Here is a 24,086-nt window from a genome sequence, read left to right as displayed (position 1 = left end):
TTGATAGACAGATAGGTGGGTAGTTAGGTCGGGAGATAGTTAGGTGGGTAGGTAGATAGATGGGTAGGTGGGTAGGTAGATAGTTAAGAAGATGGGCAAGTAAGGATGTAGGTTAGATAGATAGGTAGGTGGGTAAGGGGGTAGGTAGATCGTTAGTTTGATAGACAGATAGGTGGGAAGGTAGGTAGACAGACAGGTAGGTTAGTAGGTAGATAGGTAAGTGGCAAGGGAGGTAGTTAGGTTTGTAGGTAGATAGGTGGGTAGGCAGATAGATAAGTAGATAGAGGTAAGTTGATAGATAAATAGATAGGTCGGTAGGTCGGTAATGCCTGTATCAGTTCACGCACCCAGTTCGTATGACCAGTTCACGCATCCACTTCGTATAATCAGTTCACGCACCCACTTCGTATGATCGGTCCACGCACCCACTTCGTATAATCAGTCCACGCACCCACTTCGTATAATAAGTCCACGCACCCACTTCGTATAATCAGTCCACGCACCCACTTCGTATAATCAGTCCACGCACCCACTTCGTATAATCAGTCCACGCACCCACTTCGTATAATCAGTTCACGCACCCACTTTGTATAATCAGTCCACGCACCCACTTCGTATGATCGGTCCACGCACCCACTTCGTGTATCAGTCCACGCACCCACTTCGTATAATCAGTTCACGCACCCAGTTCGCATGACCAGGCTGGAGACACAGTACCACTCGTGCACCAGCCTCACCACAGAGTCCACCAGTTAATGTAAACACACACACTCCACCTGGGGTATGTGCCACGAATCAACGCACCAAATATATATTCATGAACTCGCCAAACAACTTCAGATGGCATTCCTCAACAAAGGCGAGTGGAGTCTGCCGGGCAAATTGCCCTTTATTAAACTAGAGATTACATCAGTTCACGATTTGGGACTGGAATTAAACTGAGGGAGAGCAAAAAGGACATTTTGTTTTGGTTTATTTGACTGGGATACTCAATTATGGCCAAACTGGTTTGGTTAGTGTTATGGCCACGTGGATGTCCTCTAGTGTTATGGCCAAGTGGATGTCCTCTAGTGTTATGGCCAAGTGGATGTCCTCTAGTGTTATGGCCACGTGGATGTCCTCTAGTGTTATGGCCAGGTGGATGTCCTCTAGTGTTATGGCCAAGTGGATGTCCTCTAGTGTTATGGCCAAGTGGATGTCCTCTAGTGTTATGGCCAGGTGGATGTCCTCTAGTGTTATGACCAAGTGGATGTCCTCTCGTGTTATGACCAGGTGGATGTCCTCAAGTGTTATGACCAAGTGGATGTCCTCTCGTGTTATGACCAGGTGGATGTCCTCTAGTGTTATGGCCAAGTGAATGTCCTCTAGTGTTATGGCCAAGTGAATGTCCTCTAGTGTTCTGATCAAGTGGATGTCCTCTAGTGTTATGGCCAAGTGAATGTCCTCTAGTGTTATGGCCAAGTGAATGTCCTCTAGTGTTATGGCCAAGTGAATGTCCTCTAGTGTTATGGCCAAGTGGATGTCCTCTCGTGTTATGACCAGGTGGATGTCCTCTAGTGTTATGGCCAAGTGAATGTCCTCTAGTGTTATGACCAAGTGGATGTCCTCTCGTGTTATGATCAGGTGGATGTCCTCTAGTGTTATGGCCAAGTGAATGTCCTCTAGTGTTATGGCCAGGTGAATGTCCTCTAGTGTTATGGCCAGGTGGATGTCCTCTCGTGTTATGACCAGGTGGATGTCCTCTAGTGTTATGGCCAAGTGAATGTCCTCTAGTGTTATGGCCAAGTGAATGTCCTCTAGTGTTATGGCCAAGTGGATGTCCTCTAGTGTTATGGCCAAGTGAATGTCCTCTCGTGTTATGGCCAAGTGGATGTCCTCTCGTGTTATGATCAGGTGGATGTCCTCTCGTGTTATGGCCAAGTGAATGTCCTCTAGTGTTATGGCCAAGTGAATGTCCTCTAGTGTTATGACCAAGTGGATGTCCTCTAGTGTTATGACCAAGTGGATGTCCTCTAGTGTTATGGCCAAGTGAATGTCCTCTAGTGTTATGGCCAAGTGAATGTCCTCTAGTGTTATGGCCAAGTGAATGTCCTCTCGTGTTATGATCAGGTGGATGTCCTCTAGTGTTATGGCCAAGTGGATGTCCTCTAGTGTTATGGCCAAGTGAATGTCCTCTAGTGTTATGGCCAAGTGAATGTCCTCTAGTGTTATGGCCAAGTGAATGTCCTCTAGTGTTATGGCCAAGTGGATGTCCTCTCGTGTTATGATCAGGTGGATGTCCTCTAGTGTTATGGCCAAGTGGATGTCCTCTAGTGTTATGGCCAAGTGAATGTCCTCTAGTGTTATGGCCAGGTGGATGTCCTCTAGTGTTAAGACCAAGTGGATGTCCTCTCGTGTTATGATCAGGTGGATGTCCTCTAGTGTTATGGCTAAGTGAATGTCCTCTAGTGTTCTGATCAAGTGGATGTCCTCTAGTGTTATGGCCAAGTGGATGTCCTCTAGTGTTATGGCCAAGTGGATGTCCTCTAGTGTTATGGCCAGGTGGATGTCCTCTAGTGTTATGACCAAGTACAATTATAATGTTGATACTGATAATGATGATAATAATAACAATAATCATTATCATTATCACTCTTATTATTACCTATCATCACTATTATTTCCATCATTATCATTATCATTATCATCATGATTATCATTACCATTATCATAAAAGGTTCGCTAGATGTATGCTGGAAATACAGAGTCGAGTTGATACAGAACTGTGAGGTCATAATGGTATCTAGTTGCACGTGAGTGAGGTACACATTTACAAGGAGCACGTGAGTGAGGTACACATTTACAAGGAGCACGTGAGTGAGGTACACATTTACAAGGAGCACGTGAGTGAGGTACACATTTACAAGGAGCACGTGAGTGAGGTACACATTTACAAGGAGCACGTGAGTGAGGTACACATTTACAAGGAGCACGTGAGTGAGGTACACATTTACAAGGAGCACGTGAGTGAGGTACACATTTACAAGGAGCACGTGAGTGAGGTACACATCTACAAGGAGCACGTGAGTGAGGTACACATTTACATGGCCAGGGTGGCAGTTATGCTTGGAACTGTACATAGTAAACACTATGATTTATATATCATACATTCATTTAGTGGTGATTTGTTGGACATTATTTGATACATAGTTACACGCTAACTGAGTTATGGTTATGCAATAGTTGTCATACCATATAATAAAGGTATAACTGACGTAATTACTGGCTTAGGTGTGTACTTCTTCATTGGATGTTTATGACGTACGCGATGGCAGTGTCTAGTGTTACGGCCAAATGTATGTCCTTCTAATGCTATGACTAGGTGTATGTCCTCTAATGCTATGACCAGGTGTACGTCCTCTAATACCATGGCCAGGTGTATGTCCTCTAATGCTATGACTAGGTGTATGTCCTCTAATGCTATGACCAGGTGTACGTCCTCTAATGCTATGACCAGGTTGACGTCCTCTAATGCTATGACCAGGTGTACGTCCTCTAATGCTATGACTAGGTGTATGTCCTCTAATGCTATGACCAGGTGTACGTCCTCTAATGCTATGACCAAGTGTATGTCCTCTAATGCCATGACCAGGTGTATGTCCTCCTATATTTATACATCTGTCTGTACGAGTTGTGGTCGGAACAAGGCAACTGTGGTGGCAGACGGCTGTCCGTCCAGTGACGGTGGGAGGGACAGAGGGTTTGGGTCGGGGGTCTCGGTGACGGGGTAGGGGTATGTGGCAGCAAGTTAACTGCCGGTCGCACAGTGTGGACGAGTTGAGGGAGACTGGTGCTATGGTCAAGTGCGTGTCCTTGCTGGTATGGCCAAGTGCGTGTCCTTTGCTGGTATGGCCAAGTGCGTGTCCTTGCTAGTATGGCCAAGTGCGTGTCCTTACTGTTATGGCCAAGTACGTGTCCTTTGCTGGTAAGGCCAAGTGCGTGTCCTTAGCTGGTATGGCCAAGTGCGTGTCCTTGCTGGTATGGCCAAGTGCGTGTCCTTGCTGGTATGGCCAAGTGCGTGTCCTTGCTGGTATGGCCAAGTGCGTGTCCTTGCTGGTATGGCCAAGTGGGTGTCATCAGGGTTACGGCCAAATGTACGTCCTCAGTGTTGTAGGTATGTGCATGTGTTGTGTTATGACAATATGTATGTCCTCAGTGTTATGGCCAGGAACATGTCCTCAGTGTGATAGATAAGTGCATTATGTTCAGTGTTATGGCCAAGTGTAGGTTATCTAGTGTTATGGCCAAGTGCATGTTATCTAGTGTTATGGCCAAGTGCAGGTTCTCTAGTGTTATGGCCAAGTGCAGGTTCTCTAGTGTTATGGCCAAGTGTAGGTTCTCTAGTGTTATGGCCAAGTGCAGGTTCTCTAGTGTTATGGCCAAGTGTAGGTTCTCTAGTGTTATGGCCAAGTGCAGGTTCTCTAGTGTTATGGCCAAGTGTAGGTTCTCTAGTGTTATGGCCAAGTGCAGGTTCTCTAGTGTTATGGCCGAGTGCAGGTTATCTAGTGTTGTGGCCAAGTGCTGTATCTCTAGTGTTATGGCCAAGTGCAGGTTCTCTAGTGTTATGGCCAAGTAGATGTCCTCATTGTTGAGGCCAAGTGCATGTTCTCAGTGTCATGACCAAGTGCATGTGCTTAGTGTTAAGGCCAAGTGCATGCGCATATTATTATGGCCAAGTACATGCGCTTAGTGTTAAGGCCGAGTGCATGCGCTTAGTGTTGAGGCCGAGTGCATGCACTAAGTTTAAGGCCGAGTGCATGCGCTTAGTATTATGCCCGAGTGCATGAGCTAGTGCTATGACCAAGTGCATGCGCTTCATGTTAAGGCTAAGTGCATGCGCTTAGTGTTATGACCAGATGCATGCGCCTAGTGTTATGACCAAGTGCATACGCATAGTGTTATGGTCAAGTACATGAGCATAGTGTTATGGTCAAGTACATGCGCATAGTATTATGGTCAAGTACATGCGCATAGTGTTATGGTCAAGTACATGCGCATAGTGTTATGACCAAGTACATGCGCATAGTGTTATGACCAAGTACATGCGCATAATGTTATGGTCAAGTACATGAGCATAGTGTTATGGTCAAGTACATGCGCATAGTGTTATGGTCAAGTACATGCGCATAGTGTTATGGTCAAGTACATGCGCATAGTGTTATGGTCAAGTACATGCGCATAGTGTTATGGTCAAGTACATGCGCATAGTGTTATGGTCAAGTACATGCGCATAGTGTTATGGTCAAGTACATGCGCATAGTGTTATGGTCAAGTACATGCGCATAGTGTTATGGTCAAGTACATGCGCATAGTGTTATGGTCAAGTACATGCGCATAGTGTTATGGTCAAGTACATGCGCATAGTGTTATGGTCAAGTACATGCGCATAGTGTTATGACCAAGTACATGCGCATAGTGTTATGGTCAAGTACATGCGCATAGTGTTATGGTCAAGTACATGCGCATAGTGTTATGGTCAAGTACATGCGCATAGTGTTATGGTCAAGTACATGCGCATAGTGTTATGGTCAAGTACATGCGCATAGTGTTATGGTTAAGTGCACCATGTGAATATCCTTAGTGTTATAGCCGAGTGAACGTTCTGAGTTTTCTGGTCAAGCGATTGTCTTTACTGTCATGGCCAAGTGATCCTGTCCAGTGTTATGGACAAGCCAATCTGTCCAGCGTGATAACTAAGTCAATCTGTCCATTGTGATAACTGAGTCAATTTGTCCAGCGTGATAACTAAGTCAATATGTCCATTGTGATAACTAAGTCAATCTGTCCATTGTGATAACTAAGTCAATCTGTCCATTGTGATAACTAAGTCAATCTGTCCATTGTGATAACTAAGTCAATCTGTCCATTGTGATAACTAAGTCAATATGTCCATTGTGATAACTAAGTCAATCTGTCCATTGTGATAACTAAGTCAATCTGTCCAGTGTGATAACTAAGTCAATCTGTCCAGTGTGATAACTGAGTCAATCTGTCCAGCGTGATAACTAAGTCAATCTGTCCAGCGTGATAACTAAGTCAATCTGTCCATTGTGATAACTAAGTCAATCTGTCCATTGTGATAACTAAGTCAATCTGTCCATTGTGATAACTAAGTCAATCTGTCCATTGTGATAACTAAGTCAATCTGTCCAGCGTGATAACTAAGTCAATCTGTCCATTGTGATAACAAAGTCAATCTGTCCATTGTGATAACTAAGTCAATATGTCCATTGTGATAACTAAGTCAATCTGTCCATTGTGATAACTAAGTCAATCTGTCCAGTGTGATAACTAAGTCAATCTGTCCAGTGTGATAACTGAGTCAATCTGTCCAGCGTGATAACTAAGTCAATCTGTCCAGCGTGATAACTAAGTCAATCTGTCCAGTGTGATAACTAAGTCAATCTGTCCAGTGTGATAACTAAGTCAATATGTCCATTGTGATAACTGAGTCAATTTGTCCATTGTGATAACTAAGTCAATCTGTCCATTGTGATAACAAAGTCAATCTCCTGCGTGATAACTAAGTCAATTTGTCCATTGTGATCAATTCAATCTGTCCTGTGTGATAACTAAGTCAATTTGTCCATTGTGATAACTAAGTCAATTTGTCCATTGTGATAACTAAGTCGGTCTGTCCAGTGTGATAACTAAGTCAATTTGTCCATTGTGATCAATTCAATCTGTCCTGTGTGATAACTAAGTCAATTTGTCCATTGTGATAACTAAGTCAATTTGTCCATTGTGATAACTAAGTCGGTCTGTCCAGTGTGATAACTAAGTCAATTTGTCCATTGTGATAAATTCAATCTGTCCTGTGTGATAACTAAGTCAATCTGTCCATTGTGATAACTAAGTCAATCTGTCCAGTGTGATAACTAAGTCAATCTGTCCAGTGTGATAACTGAGTCAATTTGTCCGGTGTGACAACTAAGTCAATCTGTCCATTGCGATAACTAAGTCAATCTGTCCATTGTGGTAACTAAGTCAATCTGTCCAGTGTGACAACTAAGTCAATTTGTCCAGTGTTTATAAATTCAATCTGTCCTGTGTGATAACTAAGTCCATATGTCCAGCGTGATAACTAAGTTAATCTGTCCAGTGTGATAACTAAGTCAATTTGTCCATTGTGATAACAAAGTCAATCTGTCCAGTGTGATAACTAAGTCAATTTGTCCTGTGTGATAACTAAGTCAATCTGTCCAGTGTGATAACTAAGTCAATTTGTCCTGTGTGATAACTAAGTCAATCTGTCCAGTGTGATAACTAAGTCAATCTGTCCACTGTGATAACTAAGTCAATCTGTCCAGTGTCACGACCGAGTCAGTCTTGTGGTCAAGTCAATTCATCCCGCCTAGTCGATCTGTCCAATACCCTCCCCAGGTCAAAGCGTCCACCACTATAGCTAAGTCAATCTGTCCAGTTCTATGGCTACGTAAATCTGTCCATTCCTTTATCCAAGTCGATCTGCCAAGTGTAATTGGCCATGGCAATCTGTCCAGTCGTCCGGGCACCTGGACTGCTCAGAGCCACATGAGCCATTGCCTGTGTCTTCCCCTTTAGGTGTGGCGTCAAGTGTCATATGGTCATTATCAACTTTGCCACTGTTTTCATCCAGTATCAGACTAATTCTCGCATTATTCACTGTAATATTTCCTTTTAAAGAAAACACGAGTTTTACTCTCGGAAATGAAATGGGTTTTTAGACACTCGGGCAACACCTGGAGTGACTGTGAAAGTGTAATGCTTTTACATTACATTTATAGTTTGCTTCATTACCTATTTGTAAAGTGGTGGGAGCTGTACACTCGTGGGGGCCCCATCGTTTTAAACACTTCCCTTACCATCACATCGCCTTTTAAACACATGCATACTGCCGCCATTCACAGTTTCCTTGTACAGTCTTTATTCCATCCATTTCACCCGGGTTTCACCAAGACAATAAGCTATTTACGCCTGACAGACCATGCTGCTCGCCTAGCATATGTTAGTCAAGGTGCACCTCCGTCTGTCCACCTGTCTGTCTCTTGTTTTTTTCCTACGTGACTGTGGCTGTAGGTCTGCACACGCGTGGTGTGTCTGTGTGTGTGTGTCTTGTTATCTGGTGATGTTTAAAGACATTTGGTCAACAACAAGGGGTTGGTAGTCCACTCATCATTGACGATTGTACGATCGAGTGGGATCGCTACAGTGATGCCGAGCTTCAGCTCGGGGACGAGGGATCTCTAGCAGCAGGAGATGACGATGGCGAGAGTGGTGCAATAACGACCGAAATGTTAGTTAAAGTCCACGTGATGGTTAGAGAGGGTCGGGAGGAGCGCCTCTTGATAGTCGGTGTCAAGAGGGAATGAGGTCGCTCTTGCATGCTTTCTTCAGCATGTTGTCTGGTAGTCTCCTGTTCTATGCAGTAGATGAAGACCAGGTGGAGGAGGTATAGTTTGGAAAGGGTGAAAGTTGTGTGGATGTCCAGCAGTTCATATGTTATACGTTGTGTGTACGTGGGGCATGTCTGCACGAAATATGAATGTAGTTGCGCGTGTGAGTCCAGCCTTGTATGAAGAACACGTCCTCCCCTGCATTTTGATGAATCCTGTCTATTTCATTCATCTTGTACGTTTGACTCGATGTGTACTGTTCGAATATTTGTCCCTCACGATGTCATTCGCTCATGCACCACGTCACTCCAGCACTGTAGGTCAAGATGGGCCAATAGTTCCCACAAAGAATGTATGGCTTCGGTGTAATCAAAAAGGGGACATGGCATGAATGGGCAGGGTGTTAGATTTGGCTAGAATGCGATCTGTGCGAGGCTACGGTGCTCTCCAACTCCAAGAATATCACACGGAAATCTACTTAGTCTTGTAGGCATGAAATGTTTTTGCTTTCGATAATAATCAAGCTACTGACCAACTGACAAAGGCTCAATATCCTTCGAACTAAAAGTTTCTGTGTCGATGTGACGGGGGAGAAAATGTAAACTCCCACTTGAGAGTGACGGTACAACAGTTGAGCATGCCAACATTACAACCTTTGAACACGGATGTTACAACCCTTAGCCACGACGCTACAACCCTTGGCCACGACGTTAAACCCTTAAGTACAACGTTACAACTCTTAAGCACGACATTGCGTCCCATGAGCACGATGTAACATCCCTTGGCCACCATGTTACGACTCTTGGCCTTGGGCACGAGAGACCACTAGTCATCAGACATATTACCAAATCACCAACATCGTCATCCAGGTCACATACAGAGTCACCAACACCACGGCATTCCGGGAGGTCAGAAGTGTTTTGTGTGTACTGGGAAGTTTGGCTCTGAGTTCCACAACAGTCTTAACTTGGCGCTCGGCAGCTTGCAGGTGGTGTCAGAATCGACAATTCTTGGTAGAGAACTTAGCTGCTGCTGCTGTTGACAAGTTTAATATTAATGCTTTATCCCACTGGGGTACACGCGCCAGAGGACATGATCACAACTAACTTGCTGGGAATGACAGGGAATGAACCGGAAATATCAGGAAATACCGTTCTGGGTATAAAAGACCCTCAAACTAATCCTTCTTCTACCGGCTGAACTGGCTTTTGAGATAGTACCAGGAGGAAGTGAAGAGTTTTAGGTTTTTGGGGAAATGATTTGTAAGCGACGATGATGTGATTCACAAGGTGGGTTAGGGGGCGATGGTTCTGGGAGCATTGAAGAATGTGTAAAGAGAGACGTCACGACCTGGGAGGCTGAAAATAAGTATTTTTGAAGGTGTGGTTCTGACGGTGATCAGACCGTACGGAAGAGGATTAATGTGTTGGAAATGATATGCCTGAAGACTGTTTGTGGTGCGAGGAGGGTTGATCGAGAAATTAACAACAGGTTAAGAGAGAGATGTGGTAATTATAAGAGTGTGGTTGAGAGAGCTGAAGAGGGTGTGATGAAATGGTTTGGGCATAAGGAGGAAATGAGTGAGGATAGGTCAAAAGAGATTATATACAGTGTATGTGTCAGAAGTGAAAGGAACAGGGAGAAGGTGATCAAATGGGAGGTGGAAGGATGAAGGGATTGAGATTTTGAATGCTCGGGTCCTGAACTTACAGGAAAGTGAAAGGCGTGCATGGGATAGAGTGAATTATAGGTATGTGCTGTCAATGGACTACACCAGGGTTTATGAAGCAGCCTAGTGAGACTACGGGAAGATGTGTGAGACCTGGATGTGGAGAGGGAGGATGGGGATTTGGTGCATTATACATGACAGCTGGAGTATGGACGTGAGTGAGTGGGGCCTCCACCTCGTCTGTTCCTGACGAGGTCTCGCTAACGCTGGAAACTGCGAACAGGCAAGAACGAAAGAAGAAAGATTTCATATATGCGGAGCTTTATACAAGTGTTCATACTGCAGGCCAGATTCATGCGACCAAATGCCATTCCAGAGCTGGAAAGACATGGAAAGTTTAATTTCACTTGTAAAGGCTTGACAGAATGTGAGTGGCTCGCGAACTCCCAGCAGGGGTAAGGAGGGTTCTGCAAATCCTGCTTCGTTTTCCTGTTTTCTTTTATTGGACAAACATAGGTCGTTTGGGCGTTCGTGTAAGCAATGCATTCACCCAGCCCAGTACGTTCCTTTAGGGAAAGATGACATTCTGCCTTACCATGCAAGCGTCTCGACCCATGACCATCCTGGAAACAGAACAAATCCAGAGGTGAACGGCGAACTGCAGAATCAGTCAGGTATTTCAACAAGACATAATCTGCCGGATATTGTCGTCGCTGTTCTACAGTGTAGCACAAGAAATGTTTTCCACTCGAGTGTCACCGCGTTCACGACTCGGCAGACGAAGGGAAGTTGTTAACATTTTGAAACATGGTCGCGAACCATGACGACCCAGTGGTGCATGACCAATTGGTGCAAAGAAACTTTAATCAACGTCATACGTCATAGACCAGTTCAATTCAAAAACGTTACCAACATCATTGCCAAATGTGTAGGAGCGGAAACTTTCAAGTGCGTTTGAGCATTTATGTCTTCTAAGCTTCAGCAAATAGCAGATAAAGTAAGATGTCAGTATAGATATATACATCACGACACAGACGTGCTGACATAAACCGTTCATTGAAAGACAAAAACCTGGCGCATGCTCTGGTGATCCACAATTTCTGGTTGACATTTCCGGGCGATCGCAATCGCTGGAAAGTCTTATAGATAAAGAAGTATAATTCTGTTTGCCAATACCGGGCATGAAATACATTACATTTTACTATGCAAGAAATATGATTCTATTTCAACTTGAACACCGCCCTAGTTCTCTACCGTCATGGCTCATCCAGTGTGTCGAGAACTTCTTCCAAAAATCGAATTCAGATGATTCTGTTTTGATTTTTCTTCCTCCTGTGCAACTTCTGCGGTGGACAAACATTATCTACTGACTGGTATATTAGTGGTATAATCGTCAAGAATCCATCCAGACTTCCTGATGGTAAACCTACACAAGACATACATTGTTATTCAGAGCGATGCATCCTCCTCTTCCCACACAATCCTGGACCCGTCCTTGAAACATGTGCCACCAGGGAGCAGCAGACAGCCTTTTGTTTTTCCTGGAACGATGCCAGAGTAGCGGAAGACTAAAGTACAGAGCTGCCCCTCGTCCAAGAAAATATAATCCCAAATATTATGATGGTAGATAAGAATATGTAAATTTACATAAAGATAATGTACGTCAAAGCATGAACAGTGTATCATTGAAAATAGCAGAGGAAACCCTAAATATTTGTTCAGTTCTGTTCGAAGCGAAAGTCTGTATTCAGTCATCTGGTTCACTGATTACGGGAAACTGTGTCTGACATCATGTGATTACCATTCAAACTTGTGATTATTTACTGTGTTATGGGGAGGGAGTTTACACTCGTGTTGCCCCGTCTCTTAACCTTGTATATATGTATGTATGTACTGTATATATGCGTATACCCACATATATACAACATCGGCCACTGCCGAGGGGAGGATGAACAGCTGGAATTGTCTGTGGGCCAACTGCCCAGCCTAGGACTTTAACCCATGCGTACTTGACCCTGGGCGGGTCTGTGCTAATTCATGGACAGTAACGCTAAACACTACACCATGGACATGTGTATATGTGTGTGTGTGTGTGTGTGTGTGTGTGTGTGTATGTGTGTGTGTGTGTGTCCCTATATACAAGTGAGTGCACAATTCGTCTCCCATCTGCAGTCCCATACCAAACCATCACATACTGCTAGAGTTGAAAAGCATGAAAGTAAACTGAATAACAGGTTCATCTAAGCTTTATCCAAGAACAGTGGAAGAAAATCAGATGTGGCTGGGTTTTAACCCTGGACTATCCTTTGCAGTAAGTCACTTACTGCTGGAAAAGTTCCAGAGGATTGGAAGTCTGCCAGTGTGACACCAGTGCTCATCAAAAGGCACTAATTCCCCACCTGGAGATCGTCGCCCAGTTAAGTTACCGTCACTTGCTGGGAGCCACACGGAAGCCATCACTCAACACGAGACCATAAATCGAGTCTAGGAAAACCACTGCTCAGCGCCGTGGTTTTCGACGCAGTCGTTCACGTCTGCTTAACGTCTTCGATAAGAATAAAGCGGTTGATTTTCTTATTAGATCATGAAAAATCATTCGGTAAAATTCCTCTTCAATGATTTCTAGAGATATCTCTCGCATGGTGTCGATGGCGTTGTTCTCCGGTGGCTAGAAAATTGGTCGCCTTCCGAAACACAGAGTAATGCAATCAATGGTCAATCCTCAGACTGGTTAGACGTGACAAGTGGCGTGCCACAGGGATCTGTCTTGAGACTTGTTATATTCATGATGTCGTGATATCGACAGTGAGCGAGGTTGTAAGATATCAAATTTCCCCATCGATTCTAAGCTGGGAAATAAAGATGCCAGCCAGACAGACAAGATTAGGAATCCACGTTGCAAATGAGTATCAATGACTGAATCTATTTGTATGTCAACATTGATAAACACGAGCAGACGCCCTACATCATAATCTCTGTTGACATACGTAACATGGTCACCAAACCACTATCATCATCATCTGACTGATCACCAAACCACTATCATCATCTGACTGGTCACCAAGCCACCATCATCATCATCTGACTGGTCACCATACCATCATCATCATTACCTGACTGGTCACCATACCATCATCATCATCTGACTGGTCACCATACCATCATCATCATCTGACTGGTCACCAAGCCACCATCATCATCATCTGACTGGTCACCATACCATCATCATCATCTGACTGGTCACCATACCATCAACATCATCATCTGACTGGTCACCAAGCCACCATCATCATCACCTGACTGGTCACCATACCATCAACATCATCATCTGACTGGTCACCAAGCCACCATCATCATCACCTGACTGGTCACCATACCATCAACATCATCATCTGACTGGTCACCAAGCCACCATCATCATCATCTGACTGGTCACCATACCATCAACATCATCATCTGACTGGTCACCAAGCCACCATCATCATCACCTGACTGGTCACCATACCATCAACATCATCATCTGACTGGTCACCAAGCCACTATCATCATCATCTGACTGGTCACCAAGCCACCATCATCATCATCTGACTGGTCACCAAGCACGGAACATAACATCGTTCATACAGTGAAACTGTTCGCTGCCGCAGTTTGCAGCGCAAGTGGCATAATTATTAGCAATTCCCTGATGAAGACTGACTTTCACCCGTATGTGGGAGGCGCCACACCTGGCTCTGGCTGGGTCCGTGACACCTGACTGTGGCTGGGTCTGTAACACCTGGCTATGGATGGGCCTGTAACACCAGGCTATGGCTGGGTCTGTAACACCTGGCTGTGGCTGGGTCTGTAACACCACGCTATGGCTGGGTCTGTAACACCAGGCTGTGGCTGGGTCTGTAACACCACGCTATGGCTGGGTCTGTAACACCTGGCTGTGGCTGGGTCTGTAACACCACGCTATGGCTGGGTCTGTAACACCTGGCTGTGGCTGGGTCTGTAACATCTGGCTGTGGCTGGGAATGTATCACTTAGCTATGGCTGGGGTTATAACACCTGGCTATGGCTGGGGATGTAACTCCTGGCTATGGCTAGGTCTCTGACACCTGGCTACGGCTGTGTCTTTAACACCTGGCTGTGGCTGGGAATGTAACACCTAGCTATAGCTGGGGCTGTAACACCTAGCTATGGCTGGGGCTGTAACACCTAGCTATGGTTGGGGTTGTAACACCAGGTTCTGTCAACATGTGCCACATATGGCCGTATCTGGGGGTACCACAACTGGCTCTGACTGTGGGTGCGACAGCAGGTTCTACCTGGGAGTGCCACACCTGGCTGTAGCTGGGAGTGCCACACCTGACTGTAGCTAGGAGTGCCACACCTGGCTGTAACTGGGAGTGCCACACCTGACTGTAGCTAGGAGTGCCACACCTGGCTGTAGCTGGGAGTGCCACACCTGGCTGCAGCTGGGAGTGACACACCTGGCTCTGCCTGGGAGAGCTGTTGGGTTTTGTTGCCTCATTCGTTGGCACAGCTGCTTCTGTCACTGCTGCTGCTGTAGTCTGAACCGCTGCTGCTGCTGCTGTTTCTCTGCTGTTATGGCTGTTATGGTCGTTATAAGCGTACCTGCGGTTGTTACCGCTGTAGCTGCCGTTGTAAATCCACCTTGCCAATAACCTCAGCCAAGAACCCCAACCAAGAGCCCCAGCCGAGAACCTTAGCCTAGAACCCGGCGAAGAACTTCAGCCAAGAACCCCAACCAAAAACCCCACCAGCCAAGAGCCCCAACCAAGAGCCCCAGCCGAGAACCCAGCGAAGAACTTCAGCCAAGAACCCCAACCAAAAACCCCACCAGCCAAGAACCCCAACCAAGAACCCCAGCCGAGAACCCAGCGAAGAACTTCAGCCAAGAACCCCAACCAAAAACCCCACCAGCCAAGAACCCCAGCCGTGAACGCCAACCATTGTGTGAGACATGACAAAAATAACCCTGACTTATTATCGACAATCTCCCCAGAGCTGGACAGATGACGGTAGGTCGCTGGCCAGCTCCCCGCCCTCGGGGGTGGGTGGGTCGACTTTCTCCCATCGCGAGGTGGGTCTGTGGGCGGTGACCGGCCCAGTGTGGGCGGGCCCAGCCCAGCATGGGCGGACCCAGCCAGATGCTACGGCGTGTTCGTAAAGCGTCGTGAGAGCCAGTTAGCTTCACCAGTGCCTTGTGTCAACACCTGAGCCCACAGGTACCTCTCACAGCGCCAGCTTACGTCTGCAGGTGAGTCGCGGACCCTTCGATGAGATGGCGCGGCGGCGACGGGAGAAAGAAGGAGGAGGAGGAGGAGGAGGAGGTCTTCAGCGCGCGAGCGGAGGGAGGGGAACTTCGAAGTTGTAGTGTGCCGGAAGAGTTCTCACCGTGCTTGTACTCTGACTTGAGTTTGTGGTATTGTTACTGTCACTCATGTCCACACGCCTCTGACGTATGCTCTGCTAATGCATATACTTATATATACATAGGTACAGTTCATGGTCTTGCCATGAGTAGATATGTGCATGACTGTACGTCCCATGTGTGTGTGTGTATGTAATTATTCAAGGAGCATTAGTTCCTTCGGTATAGAGCTCCGTGGCTCACTGTGGGGCCCTTGTGGGGCTCTATGCTCTAGTCATGAGCTCTTTGATGGTGACGTACGGGCATACCCACATTACACACACACACACACACACACACACACACACACACACACACACACACACACACACACATACCTTATATGTCGGGTTTGTGTATATGTATGTGTGTGTGTGTGTGTGTGTGTGTGTGTGTGTGTGTGTGTGTGTGTGTGTGTGTGTGCTTATTTTGAGGTCCACATCTACGGCACAACGTCAGCAGAAGAGTCTTCGCTGTTGCGCTCCGGGAATATAGACTTTAATTAACAGTGCGAGGTCCATGTAGACCTGGGGTAACTGCATGTAGTGAGATACACCGCCTCTCTCGATGCTTAAACTGAGTATGTTTAGATCAAGCTGCCCCATGATCATGTAAACTGCCCGAAAACGTCTGCGTTGAAAACGTGTCCATAGATTCCGCTGTAAACTGCTCCCAAAACGTCTGCGTTGAGTAACCTGCCCCAAAAACGTCTGCGTTGAGAACGTTTTCACAGATTCCGCTGTAAACTGCTCCCAAAAACGTCTGCGTTGAGAACGTTTCCACAGATTCACCTGTAAACTGCCCCAAGACGTCTGCGTTGAGAACGTTTCCACAGAATCACCTGTAACCTGTTCCCAAAAACGTCTGCGTTGAGAACGTTTCTACAGATTCACCTGTAACCTGCTCCCAAAAACGTCTGCGTTGAGAACGTTTTCACAGATTCCGCTGTAAACTGCTCCCAAAAACGTCTGCGTTGAGAACGTTTTCACAGATTCCGCTGTAAACTGCTCCCAAAAACGTCTGCGTTGAAAACGTTTCCACAGATTCCGCTGTAACCTGCCCCGAAAACGTTTGCGTTGAGAATGTTTCTGGCTTGAAACTCCTGTAATTACTGCTTGAAGCTGCTGTAACTTGTGTGAAACTGCTGTAACTACTGCATGAAGCTAGTATAACTACTGCATGAAGTCACTGTAACTGCTGCATGAAGCTCCTTAACTACTGCATGAAACTGCTGAAACTACTGCATGAAAGGTCTATAACTATTGCATGAAAATGCTGTAACTGCTGCATGAAATTGCTATAACCACTGCATGAAACTGCTGTAACTACTGCATGAAGTCTATAATTATTCCATGAAACTGCTGTAACTGCTGCATGAAACTACTGTAACTACTGCATGAAAGGTCTTTAACTATAGCATGAAATTACTGTAACTGCTGCATGAAACTGCTGTAACTACTGCATGAAAGGTTTATAAATACTGCATGAAACTGCTGTAACTGCTGCATGAAACTGCTGTAACTTCTGCATTAAAGATCTATAACTACTGCATGAACCTGCTGTAACTACTGCACGAAACTGCTGTAACTGCTGCATGAAAGGTCTATAACTATTGCATGAAACTGCTGTTACTGCTTCATGAAACTGCTGTAACTACTGCATCAAAAGTCTATTACTATTGCATAAAACTGCTGCATGAACCTGCTGTAACTGTTGCATGAAGTCTATAACTATTGCATGAAACTGCTGTAACTACTGCATGAAACTGCTGTAACTACTGCATGAAAGGCCCATAACTATTGCATGAAACTGTTGTAGCTGCTGCATGAAAGGTCTGTAACTATTGCATGAAACTGCTGTAACTGCTTCATGAAACTGTTGTAACTGCTGAATGAAGCTACTATAACAACTGTATAAAGCTGTTATAACACCTGCATGAGAGGTCTGTAACTGCTGCATGAAACTCCTACATGAAACTATTGCAAGAAGGTCTGTAATTACTGAATGAAACTAGCAAAACCACTGCATGAAACTACTGTAACTACTGCATGATAGGTTTATAACTATTGCATGAAGCTACTATAACCACTGCATGACGCTGTTGTAACTACTGCACGAAACTGCTGTAACGATTGCACGAAACTATTTTAACTGCTGCATGAAAATACTGTAGCCATTGCATGAAACTACTGAAACTACTGCATGAAACTACTTTAACTACAAAATGAAATGACTGTAACTATTGCATGAAAGTACTGTGATTACTGCATGAAGCAACCATGGCTATTGTTTGAAATAACTTTAACTGCTGCATGAAACTGCTATAACTATCGCATGGAATTGCTGTAACCACTGCATGAAACTGCTGTAACTGCTGCATGAAACTGCTGTAAATACTGCATGGAAATGCTGTAACTACTACATAAAACTGCTGTAACGCCTGCATGAAACTGCTGTAACTGCTGCATGAAACTGCTGTAACTACTGCATGGAACTACTGTAACTACTGCATGAAACTGCTATAACTACTGCATGAAACTGCTGTAACTACTGCATGGAAGTGCTGTAACTACTGAATGAAACTGCTGTAACTGCTGCATGGAACTGCTGTAACTACTGCATGAAACCGCTGTAACTGCTGCATGAAACTGCTGTAACTAATGCATGAAACTGCTATAACTGCTGCATGAAACTGCTATAACTACTGCATGAAACCGCTGTAACTGCTGCATGAAACTGCTGTAACTACTGCATGAAACTGCTATAACTGCTGCATGAAACTGCTGTAACTACTGCATGGAACTGCTGTAACTACTGCATGGAACTGCTGTAACTACTGCATGGAACTGCTGTAACTGCTGCATGAAACTGCTGTAACTACTGCATGAAACCGCTGTAACTGCTGCATGAAACTGCTGTAACTACTGCATGAAACTGTTGTAACTACTGCATGGAGTTGCTGTAACTACTGCATGAAACTGCTGTAACTACTGCATGGAACTGCTGTAACAACTGCATGAAACTGCTGTAACTGCTGCATGAAACTGCTGTAACTACTGCATGGAACTGCTGTAACAACTGCATGAAACTGCTGTAACTGCTACATGGAACTGCTGTAGCTACTGCATGGAACTGATGCAACTACTGCATGAAACTGCTGTAACTACTGCATGGAACTGCTGTAACAACTGCATGAAACTGCTGTAACTGCTGCATGAAACTGCTGTAACTACTGCATGGAACTGCTGTAACAACTGCATGAAACTGCTGTAACTGCTGCATGGAACTGCTGTAGCTACTGCATGGAACTGATGCAATTACTGCATGAAACTGCTGTAACTACTGCATGAAACTGCTGTAACTACTGCATGGAACTGCTGTAACTACTGCATGGAATTGCTGTAACTACTGCATGGAACTGCTGTAACTACTGCATGAAACTGCTGTAACTGCTTCATGAAACTGCTGTAACTAATGCATGAAACTGCTGTAACTGTTGCATGAAACTGCTGTAACTGCTGCATGAAACTGCTGTAACTACTGCATGAAACTGCTGTAACTGCTGCACGAAACTGCTGTATCTTTTTCTTGAAATGGCTTCAACCAATGTATGATACGATTTGTGACTTTAGCATACACCACTGTAGCAACTGTCTGAAATGACTGTAACCACTGCATGAAGCTTTTTGCGTGTGTCTCATTATCATACAAACTTCTTACAGTTAACTTCATATTTTCCTTAATTGAATCTCCCCTTACCACTGATTCCCACTCCCTTACCACTGATTCCCACTCCCTTACCACTGATTCCCACTCCCTTATCACTGATTCCCACTCCCTTATCACTGATTCCCACTCCCTTATCACTGATTCCCACTCCCTTATCACTGATTCCCACTCCCTTATCACTGATTCCCACTCCCTTACCACTGATTCCCACTCCCTTACCACTGATTCCCACTCCCTTATCACTGATTCCCACTCCCTTATCACTGATTCCCACTCCCTTACCACTGATTCCCACTCCCTTACCACTGATTCCCACTCCCTTACCACTGATTCCCACTCCCTTACCACTGATTCTCACTCCCTTACCACTGATTCTCACTCGCTGACCAACGATTCCCACTCCCTTACCATTGATTCCCACTCCCTTACCACTGATTCCCACTCCCTTACCATTGATTCCCACTCCCTTACCATTGATTCCCACTCCCTTACCACTGATTCCCACTCCCTTACCACTGATTCCCACTCCCTTACCATTGATTCCCACTCCCTTACCACTGATTCCCACTCCCTTACCACTGATTCCCACTCCCTTATCACTGATTCCCACTCCCTTATCACTGATTCCCACTCCCTTACCACTGATTCCCACTCCCTTACCACTGATTCCCACTCCCTTACCACTGATTCCCACTCCCTTACCACTGATTCTCACTCCCTTACCACTGATTCCCACTCCATTACCACTGATTCCCACTCCCTTACCACTGATTCCCACTCCCTTACCACTGATTCCCACTCCCTTACCACTGATTCCCACTCCCTTACCACTGATTCCCACTCCCTTACCATTGATTCCCACTCCCTAACCAACGATTCCCACTCCCTTACCATCGATTCCCACTCCCTAGCCAAAGATTCCCACTCCCTTCCCAGCGATTCCCACTCCCTAGCCAATGATTCCCACTCCCAAGCCAATGATTCCCACTCCCTAACCAACGATTCCCACTCCCTTACCAGCGATTCCCACTCCCTAGCCAATGATTCCCACTCCCTTACCATTGATTCCCACTCCCTAGCCAAAGATTCCCACTCCCTTACCACTGATTCCCACTCCCTAACCAACGATTCCCACTCCCATACCAGCGATTCCCACTCCCAAGCCTATGATTCCCACTCCCTAACCAGCGATTCCCACTCCCTAACCAGCGATATAGATCCCTCATCAAACGCCTCCTCCCTCCTTCCCTCCCTGCCTCCTTGCCTAAGCCCCCAGCCATCCATCTAGACCCCACCACAGACATTTCAGGGCGTCAGGGAACCTTCCCTAAACCCGCTGTTCCCTCAGATCCCTCGTCAGGAGAGCCACTGTCATTATAGGGATCCTCCTTCCATGTCCCCAGCCCCCACCACCAGCGTCCTGGGACGGCACTGGACGTCACCTACTACCAGTCTCCCGCCATCCTACACCTCACACATGTATATCATCTCGTTTCTGATCTCCCATTACCACAACACTCTGGTCCTCTGCCAACTCCTGTTTTTTTCCCTAGCCTTAAAGCCCCCTTCCAACCTACCTACCTACCTACCTTCCTACTCACTTACCTTCCTTACCTACCTACCTGCCTACTTACTTACTTGCCTACCTATCTACCTACCTTCCTACTTACTTACATTCCTTCTTACCTACCTGCCTACTTACTTAGCTACCTTCGTACTTACCTACCTACCTTCCTACTTACCTACCTACCTACCTTCCTACTTACCTTCCTTCTTACCTACCTGCCTACTTACCTACCTACCTACCTTCTTACTAACCTTCCTTCTTACCTACCTGCCTACTTACCTACCTACCTACCTTCTTACTTACCTTCCTTCTTACCTACCTGCCTACTTACCTACCTACCTACCTTCTTACTTACCTTCCTTCTTACCTACCTGCCTACTTACCTACCTACCTACCTTCTTACTTACCTTCCTTCTTACCTACCTGCCTACTTACCTACCTACCTATCTACTTACCTACCTACCTACCAATGGAGGACCACCGGTGTGAACCGTAATCCTCAACTCCAAAAAAAGATCTATTACGTCTCTCTCTCTCTCTCTCTCTCTCTCTCTCTCTCTCTCTCTCTCTCTCTCTCTCTCTCTCTCTCTCTCTCTCTCTCTCTCTCATTCGCACTTTTCCTCTGATCGTTGCCTTTGCCTGACGTGCGTGTACTCCAGCCACGCTGTGTTTCGTTACCCATAATGTTTTATAGATTGGACGACGGTAGGTTCATCGCCCAGATGGAGGTGATCACCTGGCTCACAAACTTGTTACATTTACCTGGTCGACTGTGACGACCAAACTGGCTGGCCGCTCCCTTCCCCTGCCTTACCTTAGTCTGACCTCGTCTGCCTTGACCTCTCCAGGCCTGACCAACCAACTCACAGCTGACCGCTGCATACACGTCACTACTGTTGTGTCATAAGTGCCACCAAGTGTCGTAAGTTCTGCCAGTGTCATGTGTGTCACGAGTGTCATTAATGCCGCCAGTGTCATATAAGTGCTCTCAGCGTCATAAGTGCCACCAGTGTGTCACTTGTGTCATAAATGCCGCCTGTCATAAGTGTCGACAGTGTCATAAGTGCCAAGCGTCATATGTATCACTAATGTCAAGTGACACTGGTGTCACAAATACAGCTTATGAGTCGCTAGTGTCGTATTTGTCATTAGTGTAGAATGTGTCACTTACATATCACACCAGTGTCATAAGTGTCACGTGCCAGTAACGCCGTCAGTGTCACTTCTACCACAGTCATCACCCATGATTTTCACTGGTGTCATGTGTCATTGACACTGACGTCACGTGCCACTGGTGTCATGTGTCATTGACACTCTACGTCAAGTGCCACTGGTGTCATGTGTCATGAGTTGTCATGTGGGAGATTCCAGGCTTCAAGATATTTTGAGAATGACAACTTATATGGTCCATAACACTGTGTAGACGTGATCCACACGTTGATTGGTCGCTGGCTGAGTGAGCACGACGATTGGTCGTTGGCTGAGTGAGAACCACGATCGATCGCTGGCCAAGTTAGGACTACGATAGGTCACTGGCCAAGCGAGCACGACGATCGGTCGCTGGCCAAGTTAGGACTGCGATCGGTCACTGGCCGAGTGTGCACGACGATCGGTCGCTGGCCAATTTAGGACTACGATCGGTCGCTGGCCGAGCTAGGACTACGATCGGTCACTGGCCGAGTGAGGAGCACGACGATCGGTCACTGGCCAGTCATCACGACCACCTTCTCAGCGATCATTTTCACCTGAAACTTGAGCCACATTCACCTGCTGGGGCAACAACTGGGCAGATTATTTCATCAGGCAGTTATATATGATTTTGTAATGATAGTCGATGGTCGGCCTCATTTCCTGCAGTAGGCCACCCATCCCGTCGTTCATCACAGAGGTCTGTAAATCGGTCGCTGGCACGACGTGAAAGGATTTATGAGCGCTGTGTATAATGTGAGCCAGAACGAAAATAGATCAGAAATGCCAGGTATGCCCTAACATAATGGCGATGGGATTAGGTATGATAAAAAACCAGGTTGTTGGTCGATAATCTAAACAGCAGTATTTATGAGAATAAAGTAATATCCGTTATTCCACCGGGAGCAGAGACAGAACACAGACTCCGAGGTGATAACAAGAGAAATGTCTTTGTAAAGGGTAGAGGTGATGGAGACTTACTTCAGCTATCTAGAGCGGTCAGGTTGTTTAGGGGGGGGGGGGTTATTTACCTTTACTTACACCATGAACCTGAATGCCAGTGTGGTCATGTGGCCGCCTGTTTAACTCTAGGACGAAGAACTGGAGAAATCCTTGCTGGGCAACGTATGAGGTGACCAGCTGCCTGCCCTGGTCCAGACATGTCGACCGTGTCAGCATTCTGATACAGTCACAAGTGACGGTGTCATGAATATAGTTCTGGAGGAGCGAAAACCTGTTCCCAGAACCTGACTCAGTATTCTATTCCCTTCCTTTCTAAGACGTCTGGTCACTTGGCTCAAGATTGTTCGAATCAGTGAAACATTTGCTTTGTGTTTCCGTCAAGCAAGAGAGAGATGCTGCCGACATTACTGGAGGAAAAGTACGTTTTCCTCAAAGATGTTGACCGAGTTGGAGGAACCATCGACTGAAACTGTGAGTTCGTTGTACGGCGATATAGGAAATTATGTCAATTGATGATATCGGTGTTACCGGACCATGCCTACACGAACAGCTTTACACCGCGGGTGAAAAGTCAAATTTATCGATACTGTATCATTGGGAGTACAGTCTCGTCAGAATTTCTCGCTCCAAAGGATTCAACATTTCCCTCCTACTGGAAGTAGCGCAGCCCCTTGGAGGTGGAGGAGCCCCTGGAAAGAGGTCCTGTGCAAGACCAGGACCTCCCCCTCTCCTGAAAAGAGATCATGGGGTAATCATCAGTAAAGACAATTTTTTACTCTGAGGGATCAACTTGTCTGTTGCACCAACGGCGCCTTCTGCAGGTCAACGTCTGGCTCGGAGGTCAGCTTTTACAAAAGGTCACACGATTCCAGGGAGGTCACAGTTGCTTGGAGTTGCCAAATCCTTTGGTCCAGATCTCGTGCCCTGGGTGTCCGAAGAGAAATCAGAAGAAAAAAAAAAAAGCTTTGTTAATCAAAGCATTTACATGAATGCAGTTTCAATTTGCACAATCAGATCTATCGTCCTCCAATCAGCAATTAGACTGATAGATTGCGAGAGCTCAAAAGCGCTCTTCACAACTTTCACATATTGTATGCCATGAAGATGAACTACCCATATATATATATATATATATAT

The 24,086-nt window shown here is 45.8% G+C and overlaps 1 protein-coding gene across 2 annotated transcripts in view; it reads left to right on the top strand.

The window, feature by feature from the left end:
• Nucleotides 1-3,924: 3,924 nt before the first annotated feature.
• LOC139758169 (uncharacterized) overlaps nt 3,925-24,086 on the top strand; it is a 48,375-nt gene continuing 28,213 nt past the window's right edge. The window contains exon 1 of one of the 2 annotated variants that reach the window (XM_071679350.1): nt 3,925-4,153. In XM_071679350.1, the coding sequence (XP_071535451.1) occupies nt 3,940-4,153 (214 nt within the window). In that variant the 5' untranslated portion in view covers nt 3,925-3,939. Of the gene's footprint in view, nt 4,154-15,192; nt 15,350-24,086 lie in introns of those variants that run through there. The other variant, XM_071679351.1, reaches the window with a different exon arrangement.

The sequence above is a fragment of the Panulirus ornatus genome, chromosome 29, assembly GCF_036320965.1.
Source record: "Panulirus ornatus isolate Po-2019 chromosome 29, ASM3632096v1, whole genome shotgun sequence".
NCBI lineage: Eukaryota > Metazoa > Arthropoda > Malacostraca > Decapoda > Palinuridae > Panulirus > Panulirus ornatus.
Note: the sequence above shows the minus strand (reverse complement) of the source record. Positions and strands in the feature narration are given on the sequence as shown.